The sequence below is a fragment of the Chiloscyllium punctatum genome, chromosome 20 (assembly GCF_047496795.1).
Source record: "Chiloscyllium punctatum isolate Juve2018m chromosome 20, sChiPun1.3, whole genome shotgun sequence".
Taxonomy (NCBI): domain Eukaryota; kingdom Metazoa; phylum Chordata; class Chondrichthyes; order Orectolobiformes; family Hemiscylliidae; genus Chiloscyllium; species Chiloscyllium punctatum.
The window spans coordinates 43,885,035-43,901,931 of NC_092758.1; the positions used below are offsets into that span (position 1 = coordinate 43,885,035).

Sequence of the window (16,897 nt, forward strand, 5' to 3'; positions counted from 1 at the left end):
CATTTTGAAGCAAGGAACTGAAGTACCTTTTCAGGCTAATCTTCAATTTGTCTGCAGATGGAGTTAGAATGAGAAGTTTTATTTGATAATTAAGTGTCCAAAGTCAGAGGTCTTTTGGAGTTTAGTTTATCTCCGGTAATGTGAAAGGTCTAGGAGTTTTGAAGAGGGGAATGAAAACTAAATTGCCATTAATGCAATGATCACCTATTTGCAGAATTGTTATAGTGCAGGTGGAGGCCATTCGGCCCATCGTGCCTGCACTGGCTCTATTACCTAGTGCCTAATCTCCTGTCTCATCCCCATATCTCTATACACCATTTCTATCCGTATCATCCATTGCCTTCTTGAATGACTCAATTGACTCAGCCTCCACCCACATTTTCAGACTGTGTGCACAATCACTTGACAAACACAAAGCCTTGACAATTACTGCTCTCTATCTCTGAATCCTCAGTAAATTACATACTCAAGTTATCATCCTTTTAATCCCGTGCTTCTCTTTTCAAAAATCAGTTTTATCAAACGTCTTTTTTAAAAATGTCTTTAAAATCTATATCTACAATATTATCTTCATTAAGACATTCTGTAATTCAGAGAATTTGTTTGGAATAGTCAATGTGTGCTGCATAAAAATGTTTTATTCTCGCATCAGCTTTATTTGTTTGTATATGTCTTTAAACCTGTGCCCTGTTGCTCTTGTTCCTTTAGGAATAGCTTTTCCCTTTCAAGGCTATCTAGTCCATTCGTGATTTTGAAAATCTCCGTCAGATTTCCTATCTACCTTTTCCGGTCCTAGGAAGAACAATCTCAACTTGTTACATCTATTCTCCTAACTCTAGTTTCTCAGTCTTGGAACCATCCTCCTAAATCGCTTCTTCACACTCTCCATTGCATTCATGTCATTTTCTATGATATGGTGCTCATAATAGTACACAATGATGGGGACATAAAGTTAATTATGGAGAACACAGAAATAGTGGTGTAACCCCTCTGGATATGGATGCAACATCAAAGACATACAACACATAATGTATTAATGTCCTTTTGAGAATGTGATAAATGGATAGACATGGTTGGTAAACAAAAACAAATCCTATTCTTGTTCACACAGAAGTATTTTTGGCTTGTATATTTCATACTACAGCAAAACAAATTGGATCTTGGGTTGAAAAATAATTCCTGAAGTTACTATGTTATAATGGGTGATAAATAAATATTACTCAAAAGTAACAGTATGCTTATTGCTGGAAATGTGCCAGTAGATTCTAAATCACTTGACTCATCTTGCATGATGATCATGTTTTGTTATAGTGATACTCAGTGAAATTCTTGTACTTGTAATGCAATCCTTTTATGCCACCTCCTTTTTATATTTGAAATAACTTGTGCATGCTATGAATGAATAATTTATTATATTTTAAGCATAGATTTTAACACCATCCATTGTGATGTATTGAAATAAAACTTAGAAAATGTAAACATTTTGCTTTTCTTTTATTGTATTTTTGGAGGACACCCAACAGCTGCAGTAACATTTTTGTGCTGTGTCCAAACCTAAATTAGAATGTTATATTTTCTTCAGAGTCAACTGCAAAACCAGCTTGCATAAGGTCTACATATGGTCTTGTCATATGTCATATGTGTCTGTGCGACTTTGTGGGGTGTACTTTGTAGTTGTGCTGATCCATACAGACCAATGATATTCTAGGTTCAGTCACTGAGTTACGCTGAAGTAGCTGATCCAGATTGGCTGGCTTGAGCGTTTGAGTTAGGAGCAGAAAAGGTCAGACCAGGTTTCATCCTAATTTCTCTCCTGTAAGTTTAAAATAAGATCAAGTTTGTTTTTGGTGTCTCACGTGGTCAAAAAGATATGTATTTGTTTTCGACAATTGAAGAATTGGACTTGAGGGAGAACAGAGGATTAAGGGAACTCAAACCAATTTTCACTTTTGAGTATAAATGAGGAAATAAGGGCAAAATAAGGTGGGACTCTAGTGTAGGATTATTTGCATAATAAACTGTGAAAATATATATTCATTTTGATAGCATACTGTAAATTAAATGAATATACATAATGTTTTTCAGAATATTGTGTAGCATTTTAACAGATTAAATTGAAATGCCTTGCTTTTTCCCTTTAGAGAATTTGCCAAAACAAATTGCCAAACACTTTACAGGCAAGGAAATATAATTCTGATGCCAAATTACAAGTAATTATAACATAGTTTAAAATTTTCACAGTATCACTATAACAAAAGATGATCATCATACAAGATGAGTCAAGTGATTTAGAATCTACTGGCACATTTCCAGAAATAAGCGCACTGTTATTTTTTGCTTCTTACTTGTATGTCTGGTCTTTCAATTTTGATTCTTTTGTCCACATGCTTTTAGAAAATTCTTACATATTAGTAAACAAAGACTAAGAACCCTTCATTTGGGTGAAGATAGGGAAAAACTAAAGGGTTTGTTGTGGAGTCTTGGTGGAACAATCTCCATGGCATTATACTTGTGCTGAGGCATGAATTCTGTACGTAAATATCTTCAGAAGTAATTTGAGGTAATGTGTCTCGTCTACAATGTTAATCAGTTTGTCCAGTTGCAACCTGAATTCCAGACAGTACTTCCCATGTCCTGCAGAGTTTAATAAAAACCCACAAAGAAATAAAAGATCAGGTGCATTGTTAAACAGTGGCAGACCTCTATACGTATATGCCACGTATAATCTCCTGCAGATCTGACCAAAGCGAAGTTGATCATTTTTGATTCTTTGTTCAAGTTAGCCCTATAGTTTATTTTTGATGCAAAGAGTTACATTATTACATTTGTTATAGAGATTTGACGTAATATAACAATTTGAAGAAAACACATGCATGTACATACACAGTCCGATATGTGTTTGACAAAGTTACATTTGACTATGTACTCCCAGTTATGGAATTTTGCCACATTTCAGACTGAGCCTGGTGGAGGTCAGGGGACCTTGAAGTGTCGGGTTTAGTTTATGTTCAGCTCAGACTTTTAAATCTATCCTTGTTGTAAATTAAATCATTATGCTTTTTTGATTTTTTTTTAGGTTTATTCTTCAGCCAAAAGTTGTAATTCACAATCAGCTCCTTGAAAAACAGAAAATCGCAGAGGGAAAGATCAAAGAACTTGAGGTGTGTTCTAATCGACCATGCTTTTGATGTAGAAGTTGAATTAAGAATGCTGAAATGTAACTAACTTTTCAAACAAGTGAACTGCATTTCTTGTTGGACTCTGCCTGCTGCCTTTGAAAAGCATCCTCTTTTTGTCTGAGTCACCCTTAACTAAATGCTGTCCTTCTTTGGTTACATTAGTTTTCACATGCTGAGGAGAACACATTACTGCCATCTTGATATGTGGAACACCAGTTTATTCACTTACTTAGCTGATATTGTTGTGAATGAACACTTTAGCTGAGTAGCAATCAGATATATTACCATTCTATGGCTCCTCTTGCTTCCGAATTCCATTTTTTCAGTTGCTCATGTAGGTCGAGTTCAAAGGTGGATCACACTGGTGTCTTGTTTGATTCTGAATTGCATTTCAAACCTTACTTAGCCACCAAACAGATAAATTATTTCAAACTGTTATACATTATCCAACTCTACATCATTTCCACTTTTCATGAAATCCTTAGCAATTTCTTGACTTTTAAAAACTTGATTAATCATACAGCTTCTTTTGGTAGCTTGCTTTTTGATTGTTTATAGGCTGTGGGCATTGTGGTAAGGCCAGCAGTTTTTGACCATCCCTAACTTCCTATGTCAACTGGGTGGTGAGCTGTCTTTCTGAACTACTGCAATGCGCTTATGGTATTCCTTTGGAGCGAATTTCAGGAAGTGACACAGTGAAGTTGGAGAATCTGTTGTATAGTTCAAAGTCTGAATAGTCAGTGACTTAGAAGGACCTTGCAAATGGTTTTGTTGTTCTGATTTACCTTTCTCCTCATTCTTTTAGTTGATAGAATTTGTATGTTTAGATGGAGTTCTCAAAGAAACCTTGGCATCTTGCTGCAAATACACCGTACAGATGTTTCACTATGTAGCCAGAGTGTGCTGATGGTGAACATATTAGGCAGGGGATAGAGTTCAAATCGAAGTGCTTTGTACTATATGCATTCATTCAGTCATAGTCAGTCATGGAAACAGACCCTTCAGTCCAACTCGTCCATGCCGACCAGATATCCTAAATTAATTGAGTCCCATTTGCCAGCACTTGGCATGTATCCCTCTAAACCCTTCCTATTCATATGCTCATCCAGATATCTTTCTAAATTCTATAAATGTACCAGCCTCCACCACTTCCTCTGGCAGCTCATTCCATACATATACCACCCTCTGTGTGAAAAAGTTGCCCCTTCGGTCTCTTTTATATCTTTCCCGTCTCACCCTAAACCTATGCCCTCTAGTTAAGGACTCCCCGACCCCAAGGAAAAGACTTTGTTTATCCTATCCATGAGTTTATCTGTTTTGGTAAGTGGAATGGCAGTGCAGAATATTTTTAAAGTGGTAACATTGTATTGATGTTTACTGGAACCTGGGATTTGCTGTTCATTGGTCATTCAAATCTAATATCCAGGAGGAGCAAGCAATTCAGAAGACACGAGTAATGTTGGCCTTTATTGCACAAGAATTTGAGTCTGGTAGTAAAGATGTATTACTTAAAATCTATAGATACTTGGTGAGGCTACACTTGGAGCATTAGACCATTGTGTGCAGTGGTTCCCTTATCACAGGAAGGATATATTTTCAATGAATTATGGTTCACCAGATTAATGTCTCATGTAGAAGGTTTGTCCTTTTGAACAGAGATTGAGGAGACTGTACTCTTTGGAGTTTAGAAGGATGTGAAGTAGTCTCTTTGAAACGTTTAAAATTCTTAATGATCTACATAGATGCAGAAAGAATGTTTTCCCTAGACAGTGAGGGTGTCTAGAACCAGTAACACAGTCTCAGAATAAGGGTCAAATCATTTGGATCAGGGGACTCAAAACTTAACTGTGCTTTCTCTCCACAAACACTGCCTGACCTGCCAAGTCTTTCCAGCAATTTATGATTTTGTTTCTGATTTCCAGCATCCACAATTCTTTTAACTTTTCACTTAGGACTGAGATGGGAAGGAGTTTCTTCTTTTAGGGTGGTGTACCTTTGGAATTCCTTCCCCTACAAAGCTGTGCTAACTCAGTCACTGAGTACATTCAAAGTAGAGATCGATAGATTGATATTGAGAGAGCACAGAAATTGGCATTGAGATAGATGATTTCCCATGATCTAGAATGGTGGAGTAGGCTCACAGGATTGAATGGTTTACTCCTGTTGCTTTGTCCCATTAGCTGTCCTGCTATTTTTGAAATGCCTAAATACTATGGGGCTATGAAAATGAGGTTATAAGCTTGTATAATAAATAAACATAGAAAGTAATTCAAGTATAATTGAATATTGAAGAAAATTCAAGAAGCAACTGAGTATATTTCTGGAGAAGTTAAACAACGTTGGAACGAAGATAAATACGGTTGATATTCATTGAAAGTACAATCTCGTTGAATATAGCCTTTCTTATTCCTGTTTGCTCTTGTGACACCACTCGCAAAAAGTACAAGCTTTTCAGTTCTTAGTTATTTAATCTTAACTGTAATTGTAGAGAAGTTCCACAATGATTTGCGCTTTATATTTTCTCGTAACATTAGTCACAGTTTTTACTGGAATAACTAAAATCTGGTATAATTAGCTATAAATTGAAACACACTCACAGATGGTTAAAATGTTGATGTCACAATTGACTTATCACAATCATCTTACTGAGATAATTGATGTAATTAGAAAATTGAACTTATTTTCGTGTTGTTACCGCAAGTATTTTGGAAACAACTCATTCAAATATGTGACATTTCTTTATGATTTGTGACTTGCTTAAAAAGAATATTTCACTCTGGGAGAAATGGAAGGATATCAGCTAGTAGTTATGAATACTTCTTTCTCTGTGGTGTTCCCAGTGGCCTACTGTGGAACTGAAATGACAATGCAGAAATGAAGACTTAACAATTACTATATATAGTGTCTATGTCCTTGGGATGTTTCGAGCTGCTCCACACAAAGTTTGTTACTTTTAACCTATGACTATGGAAAAACCTATGGAAGATATAGACTGTAGGGAAATAGATGGTGACATCTTGCAGAGGAGGAAGTACTGGATGTCTTGAAACTGGTAAAGGTGGATAAATCCCCAGGACCTGATCAGGTGTACCCGAGAACTCTGTGGGAAGCTAGAGAAGTGATTGCTGGGCCTCTTACTGAGATATTTGTATCATTGATAGTCACGGGTGAGGTGCCGGAAGACTGGAGGTTGAATAACGTGGTGCCACTGTTTAAGAAGGGTGGTAAGGACAAGCAGGGAACTATAGACCAGTGAGCCTGACGTCCGTGGTGGGCAAAGTTGTTGGAGGGAATCCTGAGGGACAGGATGTACATGTATTTGGAAAGGCAAGAACTGATTAGGGATAGTCAATGTGGCTTTGTGCGTGGGAAATCATGTCTCACAAACTTGATTGTTACTTCCTCAAAAACACTCAGAGGATTGATGAGGGTAGAGCAGTAGATGTGATCTATATGGACTTCAGTAAGGCATTCAATAAGATTCCCCATGGGAGACTTGTTAGCAAGGTTAGATCTCACAGAATACAAGGAAAACTAGCCATTTGGATACAGAACTGGCTCAAAGGTAGAAGACAGAGGGTGGTGGTGGAGGGTTGTTTTTCAGACTGGAGGCCTGTGACCAGTGGAGTGCCACAAGGATCGGTGCTGGGTCCACTACTTTTTGTCATTTATATAAACGATTTCGATGCGAGCATAAGAGGTACAGTTAGTAAGCTTGCAGATGACACCAAAATTGGAAGTGTAGGGACAGTGAAGAAGGTTACCTCAGATTACAACAAGATCTTGATCTTGATCTTGACCAAATGGCCAATGTGCTGAGAAGTGGCAGATGGAGTTTAATTCCGATAAATCAGAGGTGCTGCATTTTGAGAAAGCAAATCTTAGCAGGACTTATACACTTAATGGTAAGGTCCTAGAGAGTGTTGCTGAACAAAGAGACCTTGGAGTGCAGGTTCATAGCTCCTTGAAAGTGGAGTCGCAGGGAGATAGGATAGTGAAGAAGGTGTTTGGTATGCTTTCCTTTATTGGCCAGAGTATTGAGTACAGGAGTTGGGAGGTCATGTTGCGGCTGTACAGGACATTGGTTAGGCCACTGTTAGAATATTGCGTGCAGTTCTGGTCTCCTTCCTGTCGGAAAGATGTTGTGAAACTTGAAAGGGTTCAGAAAAGATTTACAAGGATGTTGCCAGGGTTGGAAGATTTGAGCTATGGGGAGAGGCTGAACAGGCTGGGGCTGTTTTCCCTGGAGCATCAGAGGCTGAGGGGTGAGCTTATAGAGGCTCACAAAATTATGAGGGGCATGGATAGGGTGAATAGTCAAAGTCTTTTCCCTGGGGTCAGGGAATCAGAACTAGAGACCATAGGTTTAGGGTGAGAGGGGAAAGATATAAAAGAGACCTAAGGGGTAACGTTTTCATGCAGAGGGTGGTACATGTATGGAATAAGCTGCCAGAGGATGTGGTGGAGGCTGGTACAATTACAACATTTAAAAAGGCATCTGGATGGGTATATGAATAGGAAGGGTTTGGAGGGATATGGGCCGGGTGCTGGCAGGTGGGACTAGATTGGGTTGGGATATTGGGTCGGCATGGATGGGTTGGACCGAAGGGTCTATTTCCATGCTCTACATCTCTATGACTCTCTGACTGTATAATTATCTTGATTCCTTTTGTATGCCATTTGCTTCATCTCCCTTAATTGCAGACTCTATATGAGTAGACAGCATTGTAACTTTCCAGGTTCTACAGCAGTTACAAAATACTTATTTTCAAGTAGCACTTGTAATTGAGTGAAGTTTTGCAACCTGATAAAATTTGCTGCTTACTCTTGTGTTTAATTTGATTATAAACTTGATTTGCTGTAACTGAAATATGTGGGTTGTTAGAGTGCTATTTCTCTGTCAGTTGGCAGGGAATGTTGTCGACATGCTACTCACTAATTGAAAGGCGTTACAATATGAAAATAGGCATGTTTTGCTACAGTGTTTAGAACATAGGTAAGGCCACATCTGGAGTACTGTGAACAGTTTGGTTCTCAAGAAGGAGTTAGAAGTAATTCAGAGAAGGTTCACTTCACTGATGATCTGTAATCTTATGAAGAAAAGTTGGATATGCTTGGTCTGTATATGGCAATGAAACAAATTGAGAAGTTATTTTATTGGTACGTATATAATTGTGAGGGGACTTGACAGGTTGGATGCTGAAAAGATGTTTTCCCTTGTGGAGGGACTAGAATGGAGTGGAGGCAGTTTAAAAATCACATGTTTCCAATTTAGGTTGGTGACAAGGAGAATTTTTTTCTCTCTGGATTGTGGATTTTGGAGCCCAGAATGCATTTGAAGTAGGGTCATTGAATATTAATTGAGTAAGGCAGAGGTAGGTAGATCCTTGATAGGAAGGGAGTCTGAAATGAGGGTTAATGGGAATGTAGAGTTGAGACCACAATCAGATTAACGATGGTCTTGTTGACTGGTAGAATAGGCTAAAGGGCAGAATGGTGTACTCATACTATTAATTAGTATGTTTGTATGCTAAAGCTTTTAGTGAAAGGTTGTCCTGGTCAACAGGGAGGTTCTGCATCATACCTGAAATTTTCCTGCCCAACTCCCATTGCGATTAACATAAGACCTGAGAGCACAAAAGTGGCATGGACATTTTCTCAGCACTAGGTTTCACCTTTACATTGGTGTTACTTAATTTTTATTTGCATCATTTAATATTTGTTGAATCAACTTAGAGGGCTAAATGTTCTGAAACATCTTATGAATAGCGTGCAATGATGGTTACAGGAGAGTTGAGGACATTTCCTTTTCTGTGGAAAGAGCAGGCTTTTTTTTTGACTGAATGTTCATGTCCAGTGTTGTAACTGCCACACTGAGACGTGTTGCACTTGCTAACTCAACTGGCCCTCCCTTCTATGCATTGTAAAGAATGTTGTCTGAGATCACTCTGTGGGCAGCAAGATGTTGTTGATGACTCCAAAGCCAGGTAAGGGCCCTGACAGCCAATATCCTGAGATGGACCCTTATTTTGACAGAACTAACATTCACCTTAATGATTCTCAAATTTTCTTATCTTGATTGTCCCCACTATCATTCCCCACACGATACCCAAGATGCCAGATCCTCCTGACTTCCTTGTTATATGACCCTGACCTTGTTCTATAACCCAATACCCCCCCCCCCCCCCCCCCACCGACCCTTGCTGGTTATGAGCTTTGGTGCAAAAGGCCATTTTCCTCTCCTGCGTTGTCACTTATTTAAACACTGAAAACTACTGCCCTCACACACAACTTCACAAAGCTGATTGATGCATGCTGTGAACCAGATGTTGTGATAGTCTCATTTACTAGCGACTATATCTTGAAGGTAAAAAGGTATCCCACTCATGAGTATCATGCCAAACATATGAACCTGCAATAGGCTAGTGTAAAATTCAAGCTGGAAACACACCTCTGACTTTTATCGCTGCGACTGAACTCGTCATTAAGAAATCATAATTTTGTGTTCCAACGTGTTAGACCGTGCCACATTTCTCAGTCTTGTGGACTGCATAATTCCCTATCCTCAGTATGAATGCAGAGTGATACTCTGTAGTAATTCCAGTGCGTCTCATTAGAAAATAAATGACAAAATCATTAATGGACTTGAAATGTAGCAAGCCAATAGCGTATGGATTATTGCACCAGAATTCCTGAAACACCTTGGTCTCTGTACTCGTGCCTAGCTGACTTAGTTCGACACCAGAACTATTGGCTCAGATTAACTCCTGGAGGTGTCGCATATGGCAAAAATTATTTGCTTGGTTAACTATCTCATTTTCTAAGTTGTAAAGTACAACACAAACATGATACACCCCCATACTTATATAAATGTATCTGCATTGATAACTCATCAAAGTTTTAATGTAAGTGATGAATAATGGGACACATCAATTTAATCTATTCCAGGAATGCCCAAGCGTATTCTTTTGTGAATTTTATGAACATCACTTTGTGAATCATTATTTACATTGAAAAAGTTTATTATGTGGCTTCTTTTTCAACTCATTCAAAAAACAAATCTCTTCCAGTTTAGCTTTGGTGATGTTTAGTAGTGTGGTTTAAATTTTAAACATCCTTTCCGTAAACATGATTTGTAGTTTGAATTCACCACATCATATGGTCGAATGATGTTGTTTACAGAAGCTAGCATCCTGTCAGAGGAAATTATGTTGTGATGACAGTAAAGCTTTTCAGATTTTGGAACAGACCTGACCAGCTGAATGCATTTTTTATTTATGATCTGAGCCCAAGTGTGAGAGTGTCCAGTGATTTTGATTATTAGCTAGAACAATATTCAGCATTGTAACTAGTTGTTTCATGAGACCAAAGTTGCTCCTATACTTAATTTGCTAGTCGTCTCCTCTCCACAATTGCAAATTATTCAGAATACAATGACTGGTGTCCCTACCTGCATCATTACAATCATATAAAGCTCTTATTAGTGACATGGGCTTCAGTGAACAAACTTTTTTAAAAGTTCTCTTGTCATGATCCAGATGAAATTACAATTTTTTTTCAAGCCAATCCAAGCTCCCGGTTATTAACTGAAAGGTCTCACACACCTTAAGAGAATTATTTTACTCTGCAAGAGTTTAAAAAGAAACAAATATTACTAACTTAACACTATTTTGTAAATGTTTAAATTTTCATGCAGAAAATCTCAACAAACAAATCTCAACTGCAGTATACATTACAGGATCTTGATTCTTTCTCTCTTCCTGGGACCAAACCTGCTTGTGCCCCAGATTTAAAGCATTTGTGATTCTGTTTCCCAGACTGTCACTTAGTCAACACAAGTTTGGAAGAGGATTCCGCTTCCAAACTCTTCCACTAACTTTACTAGACAGATCTGACAAGTTCTTGATGCATTTGGACTTTTCATTTTGAATGTAGGCCCTAGTTTCCATTTCAGCTAGTGGTTCCACATTAGGGGGAATGCCTTGACTCCTGATGGCCTCTATGTCCCTTGTTCTGGCAGATATATAATTACCTTCTCTGGGTTTTCCAGGCTGATGAACTGTTTCTTTAAAAAAAGCAACACCAACATTCCTCCCTGTAAACTATCTCCATGGCACTGACACACCTGAAAAGTCACAGATAAAGGACTGAACAAATGATCTGTTGTTTGAAATTCGATCTGAAAAGTATTTAGATACTTTAAGATCCTCTTGTGATTGCCCTTTACTTTCAAACCTTTCTTTGTTTTGGGGCTCTCTTAACTATCTTATACTATTGTTATCAAGATAACTGTCAACATTTTTTCTCTACCAAGGAAAGGTGTAAGGTGTATCTTTTGTTTAGTGTTTTTCTGACATATTACACTGAGCTTATTAAATAAACCCAGGGTATATTTGGAATTAGATTTGCTCTGTGCCTTATTAACTGGCCTCGAGCGCAGGATTTTTTTCTACTTGTCTTGTAGTTATAAATTAAATGCCTAACTCAGTCATTTTCCTATAATATATGAATCATAAAACTCCTAGCATTGTTAGTCTCATAAACCTTTTCTTGACTTCATTCCACCATACCCCAACAATCTTTTAGTTCAGAAGCAAGCAACCTTTTTTTTTGCTAGCCCATCCTTTTGCACTTCCATCAGCATCTACAATGCAGCCATTGTAGTTCCACATTTGGGAGTTTTTTTTTGCTTTCCCATGCTCTTAGCTGTTTTCAAATACCTGACAAATTCTCTCCACGTTTTTGTCCTCCCATCCCTTTCTATCCAATGAATTTTTGTGTTCACAAAAGTACTTTGAGGAGTGCCATAAGAATGCTTACTTAATATTATTTATAATTATAATCAGTCTTCACTCTTGGTATTCTTACATTGAGCAAGTGTAACATCTCTCTTCAAGGAAGAAAGGAGACATACTCAAGACCATAGACCATTTACTCCATCATTGGAAAATTGCTGGAATCCATTATGAAGGTAGTAGTTGCAGGATATTTAGAAAATCATAATAAAAAAAGCAGAGCCAGCATGATTTTTAATAAAAGGAAATAATGTTTGAAAAAAATTATTAACGGTCATTGAAGTGTAACAAACTGGTTAGATAAAGTGGAGCCAGCAAATGTATTTGGATTTACAAAAGACATTAAGTAAGGTGTCACATCAAAGATTACTACACAAGATCTTATGTTGCTGGGGATGATATATTAGCATGGATAGAGCATTGGCTCACTATAGGAAATGGAAGGTATAAATAAGTAATTCAGGTTGGTGAACAGAAGCTAATTATCATCTGGGCTGGCACTTCAACTATTTACATATTTTATAAATGATGCAAATGATTTAAATGAAAGGACTGAATCCATCGTAGCCAGATTTGCTGACAATATAATGGAAGGAAAGCAAGTTATATGGAGGACACAATCTGCAAATTGATATGGATAGGTCAGGTAGGCAAGAAAATATTTGGCAGTGTAGTGATGAGAATGACATCAGCCAGGCAGACCTCATAGAATGAATTTCCTGACTGGGGCTGTTATCGTGGTCCAATCAGGTAGCCCTGGCTGACCGATATAAATAGGAGTGTCGGAGATTTTGTTCATGCTAGGAGCTGTCTCCAAGCTAGCTGGGTCAGTGTCATGTACTATGCGTATGCAAGTAAATGGTGAATTGGTGACTGGATATTGGCCTTCATAGAACTACTTCAGGCAGTTAGAATATAATGTGGGGAAATGTGATTTGTCCAGTTTTGTGGTGGATTTGAAAAGCCAAATTTTAATTGAATGGGGAGAGATTGCAGAATGCTACAGAGGGATCTGGATCTCCTTGTCATGAATTGCAAAACATCAGCAATGCAGGCCAGCAAATATTTGAGAAAAGTAGGCTGCTGACCATTTCTCACCAGGAGGAATGTGGGGGAAATGCCAGTAGAACTAAGTAGGGAGTTCTTGTTACAACTGTACAGTGCATTGATATGAGTGGGCACTTTTTGGTCTCCTTACTTAAAAGTGGATATATTTGCATTAGAAGTAGTTCAAATAATGTTAACTAGATTGATCCCTGGAATAAAGTTGTTGCTTTATGCAAAACTCATGAGACGCATTGCCCAAATGCTTTGTCTTTGTAAAATTTCAGTCAACAATATCACCTACTGAGAGTACAGATCAATAGATAAGCGTTCAACAGCTCGGATACAGAGCTAATTTCTTTCTGATTTTAGTTTTGTCAACTTAGAAGACATGTCTCTCTCTTGGGGGCGGAAATCAAGTGCTTGTAGTTAAATGCTCCGTAAAGAAAATGCACCTACAAGAAATGGTTTTCTACACTAACGAGCTTTGCCTGTGTCCAAAGATTGATTTACTTCACAATTTTTGTTTCTTAAAATGGGCATAAAATTAGTGGGAACTCCCCGTGACATGAAGGTGTAAAGACCACTTCAAGGAGGAAATCTTCAACTACAAGCTTGCACATTTTGACTTGCTGGGCTGTAGTTCTTTAAACAACACCCTTAAAGGGACCACAATGAGTCAGGAATAACAACGAAAAAAAAAGACATGGAAGCAAAAGGGGAAAAACTACAAGGGGAGAGAAGCCAAACCAATGAAAGAAATAAACACTGCATTGTACTCTACTTCTAAACAAAAACATAAGCCCATTGAGAGATAAATGAAAGACGAGCATTTATTTGAGGTCTGAGTGGCCAACTGTACAATTCCTGAATTAGTTATTCAAATGTTGTATACTGTTTTACTTAATGGATCAAGTGATATCTAAGGTAGCTCTGAAACTCCTGTTGCCATTGTGCAATGAGGCACTTCGCACAATTAACACATCTGATCTTTCCTTGGATATCAGAAAGGTCAAATAAAAATCTGAAAGATTATTCAAAGACCAGCACGATATCATAATTAACTTTGGGATTAACAGACTCCAGCTCCTGATATACATACAGCAATCCCAAAGAGTCTCATGGTGTCAAGTCAAAGAGTATGAGTGTTTTTTTTCCAAAGAGGAAATGTCAGAGAAGGGAATTGAGTTGGTTATTGTCTCTACACTAATTAAAACTTTTAGGATAGATCTTTTGGGATGGGACAAAAGCTCTTCTATCTTATTACTCTACTCAAGTATAGAGCCATAGTAGGAAGTTAACAAAAGTTATGTTATTTTGGTGCAGCCAACACAATTGCCATGGTCACCAAATTACGTAAAACCAAACAAATCTAAACAGAGCTGTCACATCTATCCAAAAGTTGTCCAGCTATTCTGGTGTAATGCAAATGGCACCAAGGTGGAAATCTGTTACCAAAGGCCAAAACAGATCCCAAAACAAAACACAGGTGACGAATGCGTCAATACAATGTCAAAGTACTCACAGCAAGGAAAGCCTTAAGATAGCTAAACACAGAAGCACATGTTCTTAGTCAACCAAGCAAAATGCAAATTTCAGAAGAATGACCAATCTTTTAATATTGTTAACCTTGCACTATGATGGTTTAAAGCAATCAGAAAATTATATTGCCATTAATATCATATGTTCTGAAAAGGCAGATTAACACATTGAAATCTTAAACTGATTAGGACATAAATTAGATTAGATTAGATTAGATTAGATAGATTAGATTACAGTGTGGAAACAGGCCCTTCGGCCCAACAAGTCCACACCGACTCGCCGAAGCACAACCCACCCATTTCCCTACATTTACCCCTTTACCTAACACTACAGGCAATTTAGCATGATCAATTCACCTAACCTGCACATCTTTGGACTGTGGGAGGAAATCGGAGCACCCGGAGGAAACCCACGCAGACACGGGGAGAATGTGCAAACAGTCAGTCGCCTGAGTCGGGAATTGAACCCAGGTTTCTGGCGCTGTGAGGCAGCAGTGCTAACCACTGTGCCACTGTGCCGCCCCATTTTGCAACATGTTACCTGTACAACCTAAAAGACATGTATCTGAGCAAGTGGTGCTCCATGGTATATTCTATGTAAGACTGGTTAATATCATATAATGAACCACCGGTTTTATTCAAAGGCATGATCACACTGGCTCACCAAAATCTTCTACCTGGTAGGTTCCACCTGTCCAGCCGTGGTAGGACTACAGGTTGTTCCGCTATAACATCTGCTTTGTTAACATGAATTTGGTATAACATGATTGACGAATTGGGGACACTGTTTATAAAGCGCAAACTTTTAAAACGTGATGGCATCGCCAACACTTTAAGCCCTGTTTCAAGAGCAGATTTTTCTATAACCTGGTTGCACAAGAACGTAACCATTGCATTTTAGAAGAACTACCTGTACCATTATACAATATACCAGACCTTGGTGTAGTCACAATTCATGAGATTCAAATTACACCTATTGTGATGTAACCGACTGCTTATAATACAATTGAATTTGTTACATTTTGTCCAGAACCAATATGAATATTTGAAACTGGCAGCTACTGAAGATTAGAATGACAGGAGATGAAAAAGACCATTATCTATGGATAGCTTGACAGTATTAATGAAATGCTTGATAAGATTCATTCATATTGGCCATACAGAGTAACTTTGTATATCATGACGCCATTTAGCAGCAAAGTGTTTTTGCTTTGGAATAGAAAAGTGTTGGAGAAACTCAGCAAATGTGGTAGCATCTGAAGAAAAATCATACTGGACTTGAAATGTTAATTTTCCACAGATAATGCCAGATCTGCTGAATTTCTCCTATATTCTGTCTTTGTTTCAGATATCCAATGTCCACAGTACTTTGCAACCATTTCAGTAAATATATCAAACCATGCCTGAAGTTGATATGGCTTTATTGAATATAATATCCGTTAAAGATTAATTTGAAAAATGTTTGCTGTTTTTTCTCCAGTTATTGAATTTTAAGGTCAAAAAGGAAGTTGTAACCTACTGTTACTTCAATTGTTAAAACATTGATTTAGCTGAAATTATTACATTACTTATAGCATAGAGGTACTAGGGAATTTACATCTTTATACATTAAGTGCTGCAAAAGTTTAAAGTTTTTGTGAATTAGCATGTCAGTTTACAGACTTCCACTTCTGATCACATTTCAATAACGCAGCATGCACTGAATAACACTACAATTGTAATTGTAATCATCAATTTATTTCACGTTTTTAGAAGATTTATAAAGCTTTTCTTTTAAATCCAGCCCACCCATAGTTATTTGGAGTAAAAGCACAGTTTCTAATATCTGGGAAATTTTAAATCTTAATGTGCTTAAATTCTTTTTAATCTAATTCTATGATTTATCCATGTTAAGAGTCTGTGTTATGTAACATTGCAAATGCTGTTTTCTAGTGCTGGGCTTCCTTAGTTTAATGCTTAAGTCACTGTCTAAAACTGTAATATTTGAAGAGTGCAGCAAGTGATTATTAGGGCTCCTCATAAAGTGGCTGGTTCAGTTCGCATGATCTTTTCTCTACGAAGCTATGCTGAGCACTTAATTTGGCAGACGTGTGCAGAATGAATGACTAAAAATAATCTCCTTTGCGGGGGCTTTAGCCTGGTGGTGGTTACTGATGTAATGCATTGAATGTAGTTCTTAGCAAAAGGGCAGAGGGGAACTCACATTTCTGGTAGGAGTGGCATTTCTTTTAAATTGCTGACGCATTCAGCTGTTTGTATCCATCTCTTCCAAAAGCTTGGACCCAGAATCTTTTCTCCCAATGATTCCTTTCTGAAGTGGACAAAGCTACCTCTGTAT

The 16,897-nt window shown here is 37.8% G+C and overlaps 1 protein-coding gene across 1 annotated transcript in view; it reads left to right on the forward strand.

Moving 5' to 3' along the window:
* pfdn1 (prefoldin subunit 1) overlaps positions 1 to 16,897 on the forward strand; it is a 91,915-nt gene that overhangs the window by 19,263 nt on the left and 55,755 nt on the right. Inside the window, exon 3 of the mRNA XM_072590823.1 lies at positions 3,077 to 3,161. Coding sequence (XP_072446924.1) covers positions 3,077 to 3,161 — 85 coding nt within the window. The remainder of the gene's footprint in view (positions 1 to 3,076; positions 3,162 to 16,897) is intronic.